This window comes from Propithecus coquereli, unplaced genomic scaffold, assembly GCF_000956105.1.
Source record: "Propithecus coquereli isolate 6110/MARCELLA unplaced genomic scaffold, Pcoq_1.0 Scaffold7, whole genome shotgun sequence".
NCBI lineage: Eukaryota > Metazoa > Chordata > Mammalia > Primates > Indriidae > Propithecus > Propithecus coquereli.
This window is the reverse complement of record NW_012153062.1, coordinates 14,414,354-14,432,700: the sequence shown is the minus strand read 5'-3', so window position 1 is coordinate 14,432,700 and position 18,347 is coordinate 14,414,354. Positions and strand designations below refer to the sequence as shown.

The 18,347-nt window shown below is 35.5% G+C and overlaps 1 protein-coding gene across 1 annotated transcript in view; it reads right to left on the bottom strand.

The window, feature by feature from the left end:
- TTLL7 (tubulin tyrosine ligase-like family member 7) overlaps window positions 1-18,347 on the bottom strand; it is a 77,842-nt gene that overhangs the window by 49,747 nt on the left and 9,748 nt on the right. The window contains exons 6-9 of the mRNA XM_012661044.1: window positions 15,361-15,577; window positions 10,837-11,001; window positions 4,912-5,070; window positions 271-365 (exon numbers count right to left, since the gene is read on the bottom strand). Of these exons, the coding sequence (XP_012516498.1) occupies window positions 271-365; window positions 4,912-5,070; window positions 10,837-11,001; window positions 15,361-15,577 (636 nt within the window). The remainder of the gene's footprint in view (window positions 1-270; window positions 366-4,911; window positions 5,071-10,836; window positions 11,002-15,360; window positions 15,578-18,347) is intronic.

The window sequence follows — 18,347 nt, the reverse complement described above, 5'->3', positions numbered from 1 at the left end:
TCTATATTAAATAATTATGCCAACACTGTAATTTAATCACATTTACTGCAGGTACAAAGTATTAAATAGGAAGCAGGAAAAGCAATGTACAGGAAAAGGGGAAAAGGTATTTTTCTAAAAAAACCTATATGGGTTTAAAGAATGGAATCAAGAAATTAAAAATATAGAACATAAAAATACAAAAGATCACAAAAGCCAACTTCATGTACAAATGATTCATCTATACCAAATGTGGAGAAAAAATTCCAAAAGATGGAGGAAATACTTTACCTGATGTTTAGTAGCTTTAGTGCATTTAGCAACACTCCCCGTTTTACATCATAGTCTATTTTCTGATCAGTTCCAAAGCTCGGGGCCCGATTAATCTGAAATTTACAAAGAAAACAATGAGCGTAGCAAAATGTTGGAAGGTCAATAAATATTCAATACATATTTGTTAATCTAACATGAGATCTTTAGTCAACAGGACTCCACAATAAGTCTCAAAGCTTTGCACGGCCCAGTTACCGCTCCCCAACTCCGTTCCCCATCACCCTAGGCCAAGGAATTGCAAGGAGCTGACTGTTAGCACCACCATCTCCTTCCCCTGCTGCCTTAGTTCAGGGTCTGCACTGCCAGCCTTATCTGGCCTCTCGCTCCTCTCCACTCTCTCCAACCCATCACCCCATGCACTCTAGGTTTTCAATTTAGGGAAGTTAAAAGTGACTTATCTTGAGAAAAAGGTAATAGTAAGTGATATTCATGCAGCCAATATATTAAATAGTAATAATTCTATACATGTGTATATTTAAAATATAGATATTATCAGTGCCCTCTTTTCACTGTCTCAGATCTTTCTGATGAATTCATCTATTGCTGCCTAAAAAATGAATTTTGTTTCTCTCTACGTGGCTCAAATAATAATTCCTCAATTTTCATTTCAAAAGGAATTGACTACATTGCTCAGAAGATACCATTCAGGGAATATACCCTGAAATCCACTATAAAATACTCTACCACTTCAAGAGCTGGAGTTTTTGTTTTTGTCTTTGTTGTTGTTACGTTTTGTTGTTGTTATGAAAATATAGCGAATACCAGATGTTTAAGAAAATTACTTAATCAATTAAATCAGTGGGTTAGAACACTGCTGAGATAAAAACTACAGCTTAGCTTCTTGACCACCAACTAACCCCTTAGGCTATTGCCAAAAACAAGTGTGCTACTAGACTTCATTATACAAATCCACCATCACAAGAGACAAAACAACTGATAGCATGCATTCTACAGCTGACACCTGAGCAAATACCACTTTATACTCAAGAAACCATCCAGGAATACAAGGTCTCCAATTGGAATCGTGTCATAAATTCACTGCAAAATCATTAGTAAAAAGAAGCAAAAAACAACAAGAGATTACCTGTAATCCCACTTACTTTAGTGTATTGCTAACCATTTGTTAAATACTATTCCAGATATTTTCTATGTGTACATATATAAAATATTCACTTTACCTTTCAAATGCATGTCTATATTAATCATACTTTATTTTATAATCCAAGTTTTTCTCTTAACAATGTACCATGAAAATCTTTCATCATGCCATCATTTCGATGGATGCATGGTACTCCTTTTATAGAGATATGTCATGTTGTATTTTGACTCCTTTGTCGATTTCTGATTTAGAAGGTGATGGACATACTCCTGTCTTTCTGATGCAGTCTCACAGAGAGGAAAATAGCTTGAAAGTTGCAAGAACCCACATTTATTCTGGGTCAATAGGAGAAAGGGAGTTTATTAATCTGTTACTTTAAAGCTCTAAAGCACTTCCCCTTACAAGTGCAGTGAAAGTGTAAAGTAATATGCAAAAAATGTGACCATACTGATTCACATCTCTGGAATTTGTAATAGATAGTTTTGCTGCTACATGTGACAAGACGTATAATAAGCCAGACATTTAGGAGCTGATGATTAAGTGGTTCACTGGAATGTTATCTATCTTTACAGAATTCCTTAGGGGTTCTATTCCAAATTGCGGTCTGGAATTCTGCCAGGCGTATCTCTCCTCCAGGATGGTACTGAGATCTTAGTATAAAACAACCTCTCTCTCTCTCTTTCTTCTTACTTATTTCAAATTCTTCCCTCTACTGTAAAAGAAATTGATCTATGAAGAAATGTACCCACATAAGATAAATCAGTATGTAGAAATGCAGAAAAACTTTTTTCAATTTAGGTTATCATTGAAGGTTGTTCTTGCTTTTTTAAAAAATTTTATGAGAAAGGTAAAGAAAAAAATAAATGAAGAACCACAGATGGCTGCCAGAAGATACTAAAAGTTAAACAATGTTCTACACAGCCAAAATTCCCCTCCGCAATGTTGCTAGTTTCTTTGGTTCTCATTTCCTACCCTGATTCTAAAACAAATAAAACCCAGCAGATGTTAGAATCTTAAAATTCAGTAGTTTGTAATGCAAGCAAAAATGAAAATTATTAGAAAATATTTAAATCAGTGAATACTATTATTAACTTTTCAAAACAGTAGTTTTGGCAAAACAAGCACAATTGTTTTGTGCACATATCAAAGTATGCATAATAGATTATATGCGCCTAAGAAAGTGCTGTTCCCTCTGCCCCATGGCCTTCCCCTACCCCTACCTTATCTCTGCCAGCCCCTAGCCCCTATCCCACCTTCTACAGCCCTAAAAACTCTGTTCAGGTGTTGTTTCTGCAAAATTTTTTTTTTTAACTCTAAAATACACACATGTGCACGGATTAATCATGCTATTATTTTTGTGCTACTTCCATGTTTTCCTACTAATATTTATAATTATTACCATAAAACACACATCTGAATAACCACTAGTCCAGGGCAAGTATTCTTGTCTTATTCTTCTTGTATCCCCACCACCCAGCACAATAACTGTAACTTAGTACTGGTCCTTGTTTAATTTAAGGGTACTTAAAATATTGGTAGTATATTCATACTTTACCAAATTTCTGTGTTTTTCACTAAAAATGTTTTCTATTTTTGAAAATTTCGGTAATTTTGCCACTAACAATCATCACCTGAAATTATTGTAGTTAACTAAGTTTCACATTCTCAGAAGCACTTTCTACTTTATTCCACTTGATGGCGCCAAAAGGTTTTGAACAACGTGTATTAGACCCTCTACAATTTCAGCTCAGAGCAAAATACAAAGCAAGATCTAAATAAGGTTCTTTGACCTGTTTTAATATAATAAGTGTTCATTATTCATAGGCGTTTGTTACTATGGATTTTTAATGGTTCTGATTGATCTGGAAACGATGAAGGAGAGAATAAAGAATGAAGAAACATTCATGAAAACAATGGCATTTTGAGCCTTTTTAAAAAAATTCAGAATTCAACCATTCAGTCAATCTGATTCAGCAAGCTAATGGAAGCTCCAATAAATCAAATGCTTTTTTTAAAAAAAGGTAAGTAAGATATTGATAAAGTCATCATTCCCTACTATCCTCTTTATGCATGTGCCTTTACTTCTTCCCCACCCCATCACTGAGAAAAGACAAGTAATAGGGGTGCAAGAAAACACAGCTAAGAACAGGAAAAGATTACTGCAGAAAAAGTAATAAATCTAAGGAGGAAAATTTCAGGCCTTAGTAAGATGAAGAGTCTATAGTGCACAGTCAAGTGTTCTCATATGCAAGGAATGCAGGAAGCAATGGATAAGCAAAACTCCTCACATTTATGTTATCTCTAAGACTCAGGCTGGAGCAAAATTTGAACACCCAAAAGAGAGAACTATTAATACATTTATTTGGAGATAGAATACACACTATTTGCTCAAAGTAGATGAACACAAACACACACACACACCCCACACAGGTACATACACACAAAATCTTTGGCCCTCAAATTGGAAGAGTGTATAGTCCTAAAAATTATATTTTGGATATCTTTATCTCACCTATCGCTCATTTAATTTGCTTATGCAAACCTTGATAATACAGACGCAACTTCCAATTTCTAAATTTCACTTCAATTTAAAACGAAAAGTAGTTGTTAATTACATCTGCTATAGCAATTCCTTAAAATGTAAAGATTCAGTAAACACTGTTGAGATATGTGCTATGTTTCTGATAAAGTTTCCTAAGCACAGTATCTCAGTGGCCATGGGAAGGTTCTATGATCACAGAACACAGAGCTTGGAGGGAATTGCTGGAGGGGATCCAGACATGAGTTCTAAGGTTTCTTCTGGCTAACATAAATGTAAATACGACTGGAAGTATAAATATGGCAGGAAAAAATATAAAAATCTTAAACAGATAATATTTATTTTCTCCTTTATATTATTCCGCATTCATTAAGTGATATTTTATATAAAATCAAAGAAAAGTGATGATAACTCTCATCGTACCAGAGACTGGTAGCAAACCGGAAGGCATACAGTTGACAGGCTGCACATGGGGGGAGCCCCAGGCGTAGTTTGTGCCACTCGCAGTGCTGGATACTGAATACTGAACACTGACTAAGGAACCAATTGGAGCCTGAATGTGAAAGGGAGACACACTGGAGGCAACGTCTTGAGGCCCAGGTTCCCACACATGGGGGAGACAATCTCCAGAACTCATGAAGTCGTACAAGCCAAGAGGTTGAGAAAATAGTAGAGCAAGTAAGCAACAAATCAATAAAAGCAGCTCCACACTTACATTCAAAATTCCTGGCCTAGAACTTCATTCAATGCTAATTTGGTAAAAGTAATGTCAAACATATATTGATTCATTCTTAGAACTGTTCTATTCCCTGCATTTTTATTCTCTACTTCCCACATCCTCCATTCAGGCCTCATTCTGGTCAGTCAATGGAACAACTGGGTCAAGTACACATTTAAAAAACACTTCTTTTAATACACTACAACAGTGACACAGTCTCTTTCTTCTTAAAGAATGCCTTACCTCCAGAAGCCATGGCTTTAGTTTTCTGTCGAGCAAAATATCAAATCCCAGGACTTCAAAGCATACACTTTCACTTCCTGGAGGTTGGCCAGGTCTGCACATTCGATATGCATGCAAGACATGAGGTTCTGCTACAATCAGAGTCTTTACCACCAGTTCCTATAAAGATTGTGATAAAAGAGGTGAAAATGTCTTATTTCTTTGTATTTCATTTACATGTGTGCAAATATGACCAGGGCCTACACACCAGCACCCTGGCCAGGTTTACTAAGCTCTGTGGCTTCTGGCCCTGCCACTGCTCTGGCTTCATTCTTCACTCTCCCGTGCCCACTACGCTCCAGTAGTGCTTGCTTGCTTTGGGTTCCTCAAGTAAGTGGCACTTCCTCCTACCTTAGGACCTTTGCACTAGCTGTTCCTTCTTACTGGAACACCCGTTCCCCTATATTGCCATGTCTGGCTTTTTGATATTCAGAGAGGCCTTCCCCGACCCCCATCATTTCTTTTTTTTTTTTTTTTTTTTAGACAGAGTCTCACTGTGTTGCCCTGGCTAGAGTGCCGTGGCGTCATCCTAGCTCACAGCAACCTCAAACTCCTGGGCTCAAGCGATCCTTCTGCCTCAGCCTCCCAAGTAGCTGGGACTACAGGCATGCGCCACCATGCCCGGCTAATTTTTTATATATATTTTTAGTTGTCCGATTAATTTCTTTCTAATTTTAGTAGAGACGGGGGTCTCGCTCTTGTTCAGGCTGGTTTCGAACTCCTGAGCTCGAACGATCCGCCCGCCTCGGCCTCCCAGAGAGCTAGGATTACGAGCGTGAGCCACCGCGCCCGGCCTCCATCATTTCTTACTGTATCACTACACACTGCTACAAACAGCTGATATTTTTCTTTTTTCGTTAGAGCAGGGTCCTTGTCTGTCTTATTTACAATCCCATTACCAGTGCCTACAATAGTGTCTGGCATTTAAGAGATGTTCAAAAATATCTGGAAACAAATAAGTAAAATAAAAGTTGGTAAATATGGCTTCTCCTTGTTAAATAAGAGTTGGAGCATATGCTAACCCCATACAAAAGGGGATGGGGGTGATAGGAAAGGCACATTCCAAGGACAGTAAATTATTTCACAAAGAACAGTATAGAGTCTCCACTTAGACAAAGGCCGAAAGAGCTAGGAAGATAAAATCTATGAGAGTTTTTTCGTACAGTGATGATTTTGTAGTTCATAAGGTTTATCTGAGAAGAGTATTGCCAATTAAAGAACTGGTTACCAACATTTTCTGTGAGGAAGCGCATAATACTACTAGGGTGAGTTGTCAACGCTAATAAAAAAAGTCGTTTTACTTAAGTTTGAGAACAAGCTATGGATTCTGGAAAAGCTGTCTCACTGGTTTTCACTTTGAATGTATTGTCATTTTAACTGCCTCTCCACAGGTATAGGCAATACAGAAGGGCAGCTACGAACTTGGCTCTAAAGTCAGACTTCCTGGGTTTATTCTTGGCTTTGATAATTTCTAGCTGTGCAACCTCGGTCATGTTGCTTAAAGTTTGTGAGTCTTATTTTTGCTAAATATAAACTGCAAAAAAGGTTGATGTAAGAACAAAATGAGATTCCAAGTAACACTCTTAGCATAGTGCCTAGATCACAGTATGCCTACAGTAAGTATTAGCTACTTAACATTAACTTAATGTTATTGTTATTCTATCACTCCTCTAGAATTCCACCTCATATGTCAAGTCAGACACCAACATTCCACTATCTGGTGGGAACAATATTTATTATATGGGGAACAAAAGGGGAAAACGAAGTTAACATTGTTACCCAGAACCACAGCCCAGTTCACATTTGGGGATAAGTATCAGAGATCCCATGAGAGGTTGTTCTCAGGTACTTTTGTTCGAGTTAACAAATTCATGATAACACCATAGCATATAAAAAACAAAAAGTGACTTCATATAATCTTTGGAAATATTACTGAAACCACTTGAAAGTAGGAAAAAGTTTAACTAATAAGTATCTGTGTGAAACAAGTCAGGTTGAAGGGGAAAAGTGAATATTAATTGACCCTGAATTACAAACCTATGTTTTTGCTACATAGAAAACACCACACTTTTAAGCTGTACAGGCAAGATTGCAAGTGGATGTGAAAAACAAGAGCAATACAACCTAACACAAATGAAATTCTGCTACAGCTTTTGAGAATTTCCAACATAGTGTCACTGCTTTGAAATATGATTTGTAGATTTATACCTTAAGTATATAAAAAGCATTCAGTAGAGGAAGTTTTTTTTTTTTTTTTTTTTTTTTTTTTTTGAGACAGAGTCTCACTCTTTTGCCCGGGCTAGAGTGAGTGCCGTGGCGTCATCCTAGCTCACAGCAACCTCAAACTCCTGGGCTCAAGTGATCCTCCTGCCTCAGCCTCCCAAGTAGCTGGGACTACAGGCATGCGTCACCATGCCCGTCTAATTTTTCTATATATTTTTAGTTGTCCAATTAATTTCTTTCTATTTTTAGTAGAGACGGGGTCTCGCTCTTGCTCAGGCTGGTTTCGAACTCCTGAGCTCAAACAATCCGCCCGCCTCGGCCTCCCAGAGAGCTAGGATTACAGGCGTGAGCCACCGCGCCCGGCCAGTAGAGGAAGTTTTTTGAGTGATTGTACTTATTTTTAATCTCCATGGCCTGATTTTCTATTGATTTCTTATTCATTCTTGACCACCACAAAAGCACACAGCTCTGTTTTTCACAGAGGGTATTGATGAATGTTAGTTTTCATACATTGATAGTTACTTTTTAGGGAAATTACCTCTAAAAGAGGTCACTGAAAAAAAAAAGTCCTAAGTTAAAGTAATGGAATTTATAAACTAAGACATTAAGATAAAAAGTTACTGCTTAATTGCCTTCTCCAACTCCTCCTGTCATTCTTTTTATATTATCCCACTGATGCACCTTAAACAGTTATCTATATAAAGTATACTTGTTCCTAATAAAGAAAGGAAATTTTCAGATAATTACATAAATGCAGAAAACTTGACAAGATATTTATAATAAAATACTTGATAAAGTTAGAAGATTATTGTTATTTAGCTGGTTATTTATAGATTATTAATATACATTTGAACACAGCCAAGAATGATGCAAGATTTATCCATTTATAGCCAAGACTACAAAATGCGTCAGAGCTTAACAGGTCTACATTGGCCATATTTGGGTCATATCTAAAATTTATACTTAAGGCTCCGGAAAAGTTAATTTCCATAACCTCTCATTAGTATTAGTCTTGCTTATATACCTTCTCTTAATTCAATTGTGTGGGGAAAGTACCACTTCAAACCAATGTGTGTAAAGCTAACGATGCTTATTTTTCTCTTGATTCTCTTTGTACGTTCCTCACTAAGGCTGCCCAACAGGTTCCACCTTTACACAAAGACTTCCCCAAAGAACCAAACCCACATGGAAGTTAAAATATTGGCAAAGACATAAAAAGATGCCAGAAGGTACCTAAAACTTTCTTGAGCCCACTGATCTATTGACCAATTCATTAAATCATCCGAGCATCATCAGATATGATCTTCCATCAATGAACTACCATCCAAAAAATTAATGAATTTTACCATTTTGATGCTTCTGACCCACTATGATAGTAAACTGTCATTATTAGAATAGTTTTTGGAATTTCCACAAAATTGGCCTTAAGGAAATAAATGGATAAATAAATACACACTGGATTGTTGTAATCAAATTTCTCATTTAGGTGTATTTAGTCTCTCAGGAAGATATGATAGAAAGTTAACAAATTGGTGGGCATCTGACCAATATATATGACAAACATTTTTGGTGACAAACATTTTTTAAATTTTTAAATCCATTGCTGACATTTACAAATCATTTATATTGTTTATATAATTTACAAATCATTTATCAACCAATTAGAAGAATGAGACACACTGGGGTCAAAATACCATGTGGCACCAATAGGCTGGTGCTGAATGGTGGCACCCCTTTCAGACCTCCTATGCTTTCCAAATGACCACAGTTCCCAGCACAACCTATTTTCTTCTATTCAGACCACTTCACTCCTTGCCTGACACCTGAGGACCTTAGGATTTACACCTTGTGATACAGCATAGTAAGGTAAAAAGATTAATCAACAAAAGGATAAATACCGTCATGTGTGAAGTAACAACATAGGTCAATGACAGACTGCATATATGAGGGTGATCCCATAAGATTATAATACTGTACTTTTACTGTACCTTTTCTATGTTTAGATATATGTTTAGATACACAAATTATTATAATTGTGTTACAACTGCCTACAGTATTCAGTACAGTAACATCCTGTACAAGTTTGTAGCCTAGGTGTGTAGCAGGCTATCCCACCTAGGTTCGTGTAAGTGCGCACTACCATGTTCGCACAAGGGCAGAACTGCCTAATTACCCATTTCTCAGAATGTACCCCTATCCCAAATGGGGCATGGCTATATAGTGATGCTGATTTCTCTCCCTGATCCTCCCAATAGGAGAGAACCATGTTCAAACTTTGAACTTTCATTGCCATCTTCCATGATAGATTTGTTTAAATTATATATTATTCGTCCCTAAAGGAAAGTTAAATTGAATTGTACAGCCCTAATCATAAATTTTCACCACATACTCTTCTGTAACTTTAAATACCATTTTAATACTTCTGCTAGGATTGATAAAGAGTCTGCTTCACCAAAGTTATCTTCTCACACCTGTTTACTTTTCCCTTTTTACCCTCGCCATTTAGAATCTCATTTACTGCCATGGCTTTAGTTATCGACTGCACCCTGGACACACTTTTAATGGCCTGCTTGACCTTTCTTCCTGACACGGCATTTCGAGTTCAGCATATCTAATGTGGAACTCGTCGTCATAGCCTAGCAGACCTTAAAAACCTCAGTTCAGGTGTCAGTGTCTCCAGGAAGTTCCTCCTTTGCTCCTGTCCCCACCCATGCCAAGCCACTACATGTGGTCTTCTCCTCCATCCCCACAGAATCCAATGCATGCCTCTGTTGTTGTATTTGTTCCATTGCATTTTATTAACAATTTATGTGTGTTTTTTTACTACTAGACTGTAAATTTTTTCAGGACTGGAGCTGTGTCTTATAAATCTTCAAATTATCAACCAGAGACAGGCTTATTTCAATAAACATTTATTGAATGAATAAATGAGCAAATAAATTTATAGAATTCTTTTCCTTCATCTTCAAAATCAATCTCTCCATCTTCTTAAAATAAATTCCTTCCTACTCTATTTCAGATTATGCCATACCCATTTTCCCACAATTCCTGTTTAAAACTTCAGAGGGATCTCTGAATACTTCTTCCCCATCCTGGGCATTCAGTTAATCGCAATGTTTACGTCATTATCACCTCTTTTACTGGGGTTCAATTCAGGTCATTCTTTTCATTAAACTACTTATAGGAACCTCCAAATGCCCTGTCCACCTGCACTTGGTCTTCAGTCTAATCCATACTATACCCATTTTCAGATTTATCTTTTAAATGAATAGTTTTTGGTCATATTACTCTCCTCCATTAAAAACTGAATGAATCCCTATTGCCTCCCAAGTTAAGTCTTGCTTTTCAAACCTAAAATGTGGCTCCACATATCCTTTCAGCCATAAGTCCTCACAAAGCTCCCACATACCATATGTGACAACCTGCGTCACGATTCTTGTACCTCTATGCCTTTACTTATGCTTTGGTCTCCACCTAAAATCCCCTCTCTCCATCCCAAGTAGTAAAAATTCTACTTATCAAGGTTCAACACAAGTCTACTTCCTTCATGAAAAGATTCTTTATCTGCCCAATCTAATGTAATCTGTTCTTTATTTTAAAATGCTTGATGGTGCTTTAAATTAATGCTGAGGAAAGACAGTCATAATTGTGGAATAATCTTACTGAAATATCACTCCAAAACTTAGCAACATCATGTTGATTTGCTTGTAGGAATTCTGTAAACCATTTGATGGAACGTTTGCTGCCTTTATTTTCAGTTTCATCCCGTTCAAAACGCTCATTATGCTTGTTCACCGAGTAGTTTGTCAGATGCATATATAACTGGGTCTGTAACAAGTGAGAACCAAAGTTGTTACCACCTAGGAGATTGTAGAACTGTGAACTTTCACAGAACAGACAGCAGTCAAAAACTAAATTTTAAGTTTAAACTATACATATTGACAATCTCATGGTTATTTAGAAAACATTCAAATTAAATAGAATGACACATTTCCTTAAAAGGATTGAGAATGTAATCTTCTACAGAGTTATTTTATATATTATTCAAAATATATCTACCACAAAAAAGTACCAAATTAATAAGAACATAGCGAGTAACTAAAATGTGAAACTACATACTATCAAGCAAGAAAAATGCTCTGAGTTTGTTTTTGTTAGTTTGTATTTAATGTTTGGGGCCCTTACAGTTTTCACCCAAATTTGTTTTGGGAAAGGAATTTTCTGAGAGATCATTCTATGTCTTTTCAAAGAAAATAAAAATGAAAGCTCAAGTAAATAAACTAAGAAGCAGGACAACCAAACAACTTCTGCACCCCCATACTGATTGGTAGGCCCCTTTAACTCCTTAACAAGACAAAGTGCTCTTAAAGTCAGCAGACAGTACACCACCTACTAGTGTACGTATGTCCAGATGATTAACAGTAAATGTATAGTGCTCTACACTGGGGCTCTTACATTTTAGTCTTTTTATATTCTTATGTTTGATGATACTATTTTCTTCAAATAAACTTAAAAAAGAATCCAAAATTTAACACTTCTCATAATTGTCAATTAATATACCTCTAATGACTCTTTATCAAACCAGCATAAACATTCATAAAGTCTATCTTTAATTCCTAACTACCTCATGATCCTAAAGATTACCTTGGATAGCATTGTTGCATCACATGAATATACATTTCATACACATGATTATTATTTTCATTTCTTAATAACTAACTATATTCATGGCATATTTTATTTTCACTGCAGTTCCTTAGGTCTACAGTATTGAAATCTTTGAAGCAAGTAGACAGAAATGATAATTTGAGTTACTCATTTATTATTCCAAGTGCTTACCACTAATTAAAAATTTATTTTTTTATGCATTAAGCAATATTTAAGGAGCATCTACTATCTGCAGGAATTTGTGCTGGGCACTGTGGATACAAAGATGAACAAAACAGACAAAGTCTCTATCCTTATGAAACAGAAAAAGCTTTAAATTAAGTAATACTTAAAAGAAAGAGCATAAATCTTCTGCTTCCCTAATTTTCAGTGCTTAATCTAAGAAAAAAGAAATTAATCAAACTATAACATTTCCTAGTTCCCAAAATATAAATCTTTAACTTTAAAAAAAATGCAGTTAGAAAATAATTTTTTTGAGGAACTCCACAATTGGAAAGAATTTCTTAAAATTAAGAATGGTAGTAATAAAAACACTAGCTATTTTAGTGAATAAGTGAGTAAGTAATGGAACTTTGTATTTTTCTTAAAACATTATCTTTGTTAAGTGTGACTGGAAATTTCACAGTCACATATCTACCTTGACAAAGATCCCCTTCTAAATAATTCACTTCCAGGTAATCATTTGCCATAAACAGAAGTGAAGGCAGCTATGAACGGTATAGCAACCTGCAAGGGTGAAAATGATATAACCATACTCCACCACGTTCTTCAGCATATAGGCTCAATATAATAAATTGGTATATATTAATACAAAGGTTTTCAAGGATTGGCCGACCACTACATTGGTAGCAAAAAACGAATGCTTATTATATATTTCAATGTTTGAAATTCTCTGTCATATAATCTCCCTATATGTAGTTTATGAACATTTAATTCTTACAGAAATACATGGTGCATTCAAAAATACATGCTCATTATTTTAATAATTAGAAATAGAAAAAAGGAAAAAAAATGCAGCAAGCTGCCATCCATAACAACCAACAAAAGCGATTTGGTTTATTTTTTCTAGTTTTTTCTTCTTAAACTTGTCTTTCACATAATTGTGGTCTTACTTTACATACAATTTTGTATTTTACTTTATTTTCATATCTCAACCTAGGAATTTAATCATGAAGTTTTAGATATATGTGAGGGATATTGACACTCATGTAGGAGAACATCTTTATCTATATATGTGAAAACCAATGTAAGGAGCTTATGTGCTTCAATAGCACTTAGCAGAGTAAGACCTGGAGGCTACATTTCCTTTCTCCCAATCTCTCAGTATCATTTCCTAACCCAGTGGACTTAAGCAAACTATATAACTTAGGATATTAGAATAAAGTACTTCGTCACCTGAAAGAACTTCCAAGTCTTACCTATTCAAATATCAAAACATCAAAATATCAAAACATCATTACTGCCTTATATAATCTACTCTTACCCATTCCATTACTTAAATTATAATCTATAAACAGACAAGTGTCAAATCATGCCTGTAGCTTAGATCTCTCTTCTGAACTTCAAACCTATACTGTGTATCCAAATGCTGACAGAATAGATCCATTTGGAGGCTCTACAGGCATTTAAACTGAACACATCAGCTTTCCACAAAATCTTTCACAGCTCCTGTATTCCCTTTTCATAGCGAATAACGCCCCATCCACCCCACTGTCCAAGCCAAAAATCTGAGTTTTATTCTTGATTTCCCTCGTTCTACAAATCCAACCTATAACCATTATTATACCAATGTTATCCACATTATCTTAAATGTATCTCAAATTCATGTTCTTATTCTGAGCCCAGCCCCACTACTATTATTTCAATTTAAATCCTTTTTCCTTTCATATGTGGTCACACCAGACACAGCCTCTTGTCTCCCTTACTCTCATCTTTCCCATCCATCACTACCCCCATGTCAGACTCCCCACATTGCAGATCAGGCGGATTTCCTAAAACTTAAGTCTCATTCCTTTTTTCCTTTGTTTAAAACCTTTCAATGTTTTCTTTCATCTTAAGTTAAATTCCAAAATCCTAGACATGGCCTACGAAGCCTTGAAAGATCTGGCTTCTGGGACCCTCCATCCTCATCTCTGAACAGCCATCCCCTGCTTACTCTGGTCTTTAGCCGAACTGAACTTCTCTGCTTTCTCCAGACATGCAACTTCGGAGCCATTCTTTTGCCTGGTGCTCCACCCTACCCCCACCCACCTGGCTAACTCCTGATTATTCGGATCTCAATTTACTAACACTGCCATAGTACCCTCAGTTTCTTAGGCCATCACACTTACCATCAGGTATTATAATTGCTTATATTATTTTCTGACTCCCCACTAGACTTGCTTCTCTGAGGTCAAACACTGTATCTGTCTTGGTCACTGTGTTTCCAAAACCAGCACAATGCCTAGAACGTAGTAGAGTTCAAACATTACTTGGTGATTGGCTACATCTACACCTTATGACCTTTAATGAGATGTTTCTTTCTCTTAATTTCCTTTCCAATGAAAAATTTGACAGTTCCCTTATTCTTCCTTTGCTAAGTTTATAACACTTCTCAGTTTATTGAATACAGGAACAATTATGATCAGCTATTATTTAATTTTGAAAATATGACCACTCTTAATGGCGTTAATTGTATACATAATACTGGGGGAGAACAATAACCTGGCCTTTGACATATTGGGAAACAATAATTAATTGTAATTTTTACTATAATCAGTAGGTTTAAAAGTAGGGTTAGAGGTTAACTAAATTATAGTTTGACTTTCATAAATTATAAATTACAGATATGATTTCATGATAAATTACAGTTATAACTTTCATGAATAGTTACAGTTGCACAAAGGAAACATAATGAAAAATATCTATAAAAAGCTCCATTTAATAGACTTTAAAATGCACATTGAAACTGCTAATTTATGTTTTGACTTTACATTTGGTCAATGTAAATTTACAACCTTAATTCTCTTTCATTCCAACAGAAATTAATTACTCTACTTAATGATAACTTTTGCTTTTTCTGTTTCATGTACCTTCTCTCACATTCTGCATGTTTACACTCTATCTTTTATACAAATGCCACCTTCTCCATGAGGAGCCAAACACAAATTGTCCCAACACTCAGATCCATAACATTTTATATGTACTTCTCAATTAAATATTATTATTATTTATTTCATAGTCATTTTTATACAGAGCCACTGTATACAGATGTGTGTTCTGAAATCCAACCTTGTGCTCACAGCATCTAGAGGGGGGACCTTTTCCTAATTAGCCAGCTTAGAGCAGACACCCTTTTTTCTAATTTTCACAAAGCTGCCTATAAATTAGAAGCAGTTTTATATATACATGTGATTCTTCTAGACCATGAAAACCTGAGAAAAAGAATTTTGATTCATGCAATCTTTATGCATAATAGGTGCTTAAAAAGTACATGTTGAACAAATGAATGAAAACTTGCATTCTTTTGATATGACTTACCAAATTGGACTCATTAGGTGGAATGTACTTCTCTGTTCCCATTCGTACAAGTCCATCATGGTAGAGAAATATTTTTAATGGATCACATGATGTTACCAGAATATAAATTCGTAAATCAAACTTGTAACCTTCCATTAGGAAAGGCTTTTCAATATATTCTTGAACAATCAAATGATCCTGAGATGGAAGTTTGTCGCCATTTCTTATCAAAGAAATCCTAAGGTTAAAAAAGTAAAAAGAATAATTTTATATGGAGGCAAGATATTTAAAAAGTTATAGATATATTCAAGAGGAAAATATTGGAATAGAGGAACCCCAAAAGTCTGTCCTTTCACAAAAGCAAGGAAGAGCAAAAAAATTTAAGAATCAACTTTTTGGAATCCTGGAAACGAAGCAAAGGCTTGCAACAACCAGAGAACACTTAACTAAGAAAAAACAGCTGAATCTGTGTCAAAGAGCTTTGTAGCATTATAATTTAATCTAGTCCTATCAACCACTCCCATCTCAGTGGGTGGCCTTGAACAACAGCCTGCATTCTCAGTACAGGTAGCAATCTTGGAGGGGGCAGAATGGACCTTATTCTTGTGGTTGTTTGTTTTGACTTTTCTACCGGCTCCCTGGAGGATCTCAAAGAGCTTGCTTTTATCCTGTCTAACTTGGAACTCTACCAGTGATGAGGAAGCTACCTTGAGGGACAGTTGCTGGAAACATTTAAAGGCATATGTATTAGTCCCTAGTGTTTAGGCCCAGGCAGCAGTTGGGGCAAACAAGAGACTAATTAAAAAGACTAGGAAGAAAGGTTGGAGAACGAGAATCTTCAGGACTTTGAAAAGCTCTGACATATTCCTGGGAATCCAGAAGACCATGTGTATGCCCAGCGCTAGGTGCATGTTCAAGAAAGATCTGGTAAGGCCCTAAACGTCTCACCTCTGGCTAACCATCAGACTCTGCACAAGCAGGAAGTGAAGGCTGAGGCAGAGTTGTAAATTGCCTGAGTGTTGAATGCATGCACCTAACAAACAGAGCCCATCTTCAAAGATTGGGAGATTTTGTTGTTATTTGTTTGTTTTATTACGAGTGTTTAAGGAAACCTCTGTCCACGTTCTAGCTGACCACTTAGCTAGCAGAACAGGAACTTCAGTGGTCATACACAATAAAGAATACAGACTTCAAAAACTTAGTTCAGAAGGGTTACTAAACAAATAACTACTACAATGAGCAGCAAAAACAAACCACATAGAGGGGGAGAGTTTTATTTCCAGAGTTGCTACATTATAATATTCAAAATGTCCAGGTTTCAAAAAAAAAAAATCAGGATGCAAAAGAAAAAAGAAAGTATGGCCTACATACAGGGAAATTATCAATTAAAAGAAACTGTCCTTGAGGAAGCCCAGATACTGGGCTTACTGGATAATCAACTATTTAACATTCGTTTAAAGAGCTAAAGGAAATCATGCACAAAGTACTGAAGGAAACCATGAGAACAATGTCTCATTAAACAGGGAATATCAGTAGTGATAGAAATTATTTGGCAAAAAAAAAAAAAAAGTAACCAAACAGAAATTCTGGAGTTGAAAATTACAGTAATTGAAATGAAAAATTCAATAAAGTGGCTAAATATTATATTTGGGAAGGCATAATCAGCAAAGTTGAACATGAACTCATTGACATTATCTAGTCTGAGAAACAGAAGAAAAAAAAGAATAAAGAAAAATGAATACAGCCTAAGAAACCTGTGAAACACCATCAAGTGTAGGAACATACACATAATGGGAATCTCAGAAGTAGCAAAGAGAGAGGAAAAAATCAAAACAATATTTAAAGAAATAATGGCTTAAAACTTCCCAGTTTGATAAAACACATTAATCTACACATCCAAGAAGCTCAATTAACTCCAAGTAGGATAAAGTCAAAGAGATCCACACCAAGATAGATAATAATAAAATTGTCAAAGAACTCCAGAAAGGTGACTACGTAGTTAAATATAAAAGTCACTATTAGTGAACTTTTGGTTTGTAACCCCTCATTTTTCCTAATTGACTTAAAAAACAACTGCTAACACAATAGTTAAAAATCTAGGCTGATTGACACAGAACAAAAACAACACAAAAGGGGTGAATTTACATAAGAACAAAGTTTTGTATACCAGTAAAACTAAGTTGATATTAATACAGACTAGATTGTTATAAATTAAGATGTTAATTGTAATCCCAGGGAATAATTTTTAAAAATTCAAATATATGTAGTAAAAGAGATGATAAGGGAATTAAAATAGTACACAAGAAAATATCTATATAACACAAAAGAGGGCAGTAACAGAGGAATTGAGAAATAGAATCTATGTAAGACACACATAAAACAAATAGCAAAATGGCAGAAGTAAATGATTCCTTTGCAGTAATTACATTAATGTAAATAGATCAACTCTCCAATTAATGGCAGACCTTGACAGAATGGATAAAAAAAACATGGTCCAACTACAATATATACTATCTACAAGGGACTTCCTTTAGAGTCAAAGACTCAAATAAGTTAAAAGTGAAAGGATGGAAAACATATTGCATGCAAACAGTAACCTAGAGTGGCTATCCTAGTATCAGACAAAATAGACTGTAAGCAAAAACTGTTACAAGAAACAAAGAGTGACATTATATAATGATAAAAAGTCAATTCATCAAAAATATGCAACAATTATAAACATCTATGCCCCTACCAACAGAGCTCTAAAATATATGAAGCAAAACCTATAGTATTGAAGGAAGAAATACTTTAACAATAATAGTTGAGGTCTGCAATACTCCACTTTCAATAATGGATAGAACAACTGGACAGAAGATTAGCAAGGAAACAGTTACATTCAACAGACAAGAGAGGTGTCCCTTATCTAGGCACTATTGCATTACATGAAATAAAGCCTGGGAACACAGAATGTTCTGTCAATTATCTGCTTTTTCCAGCTATGTTTTATATCATCAAAAGAAATTGGA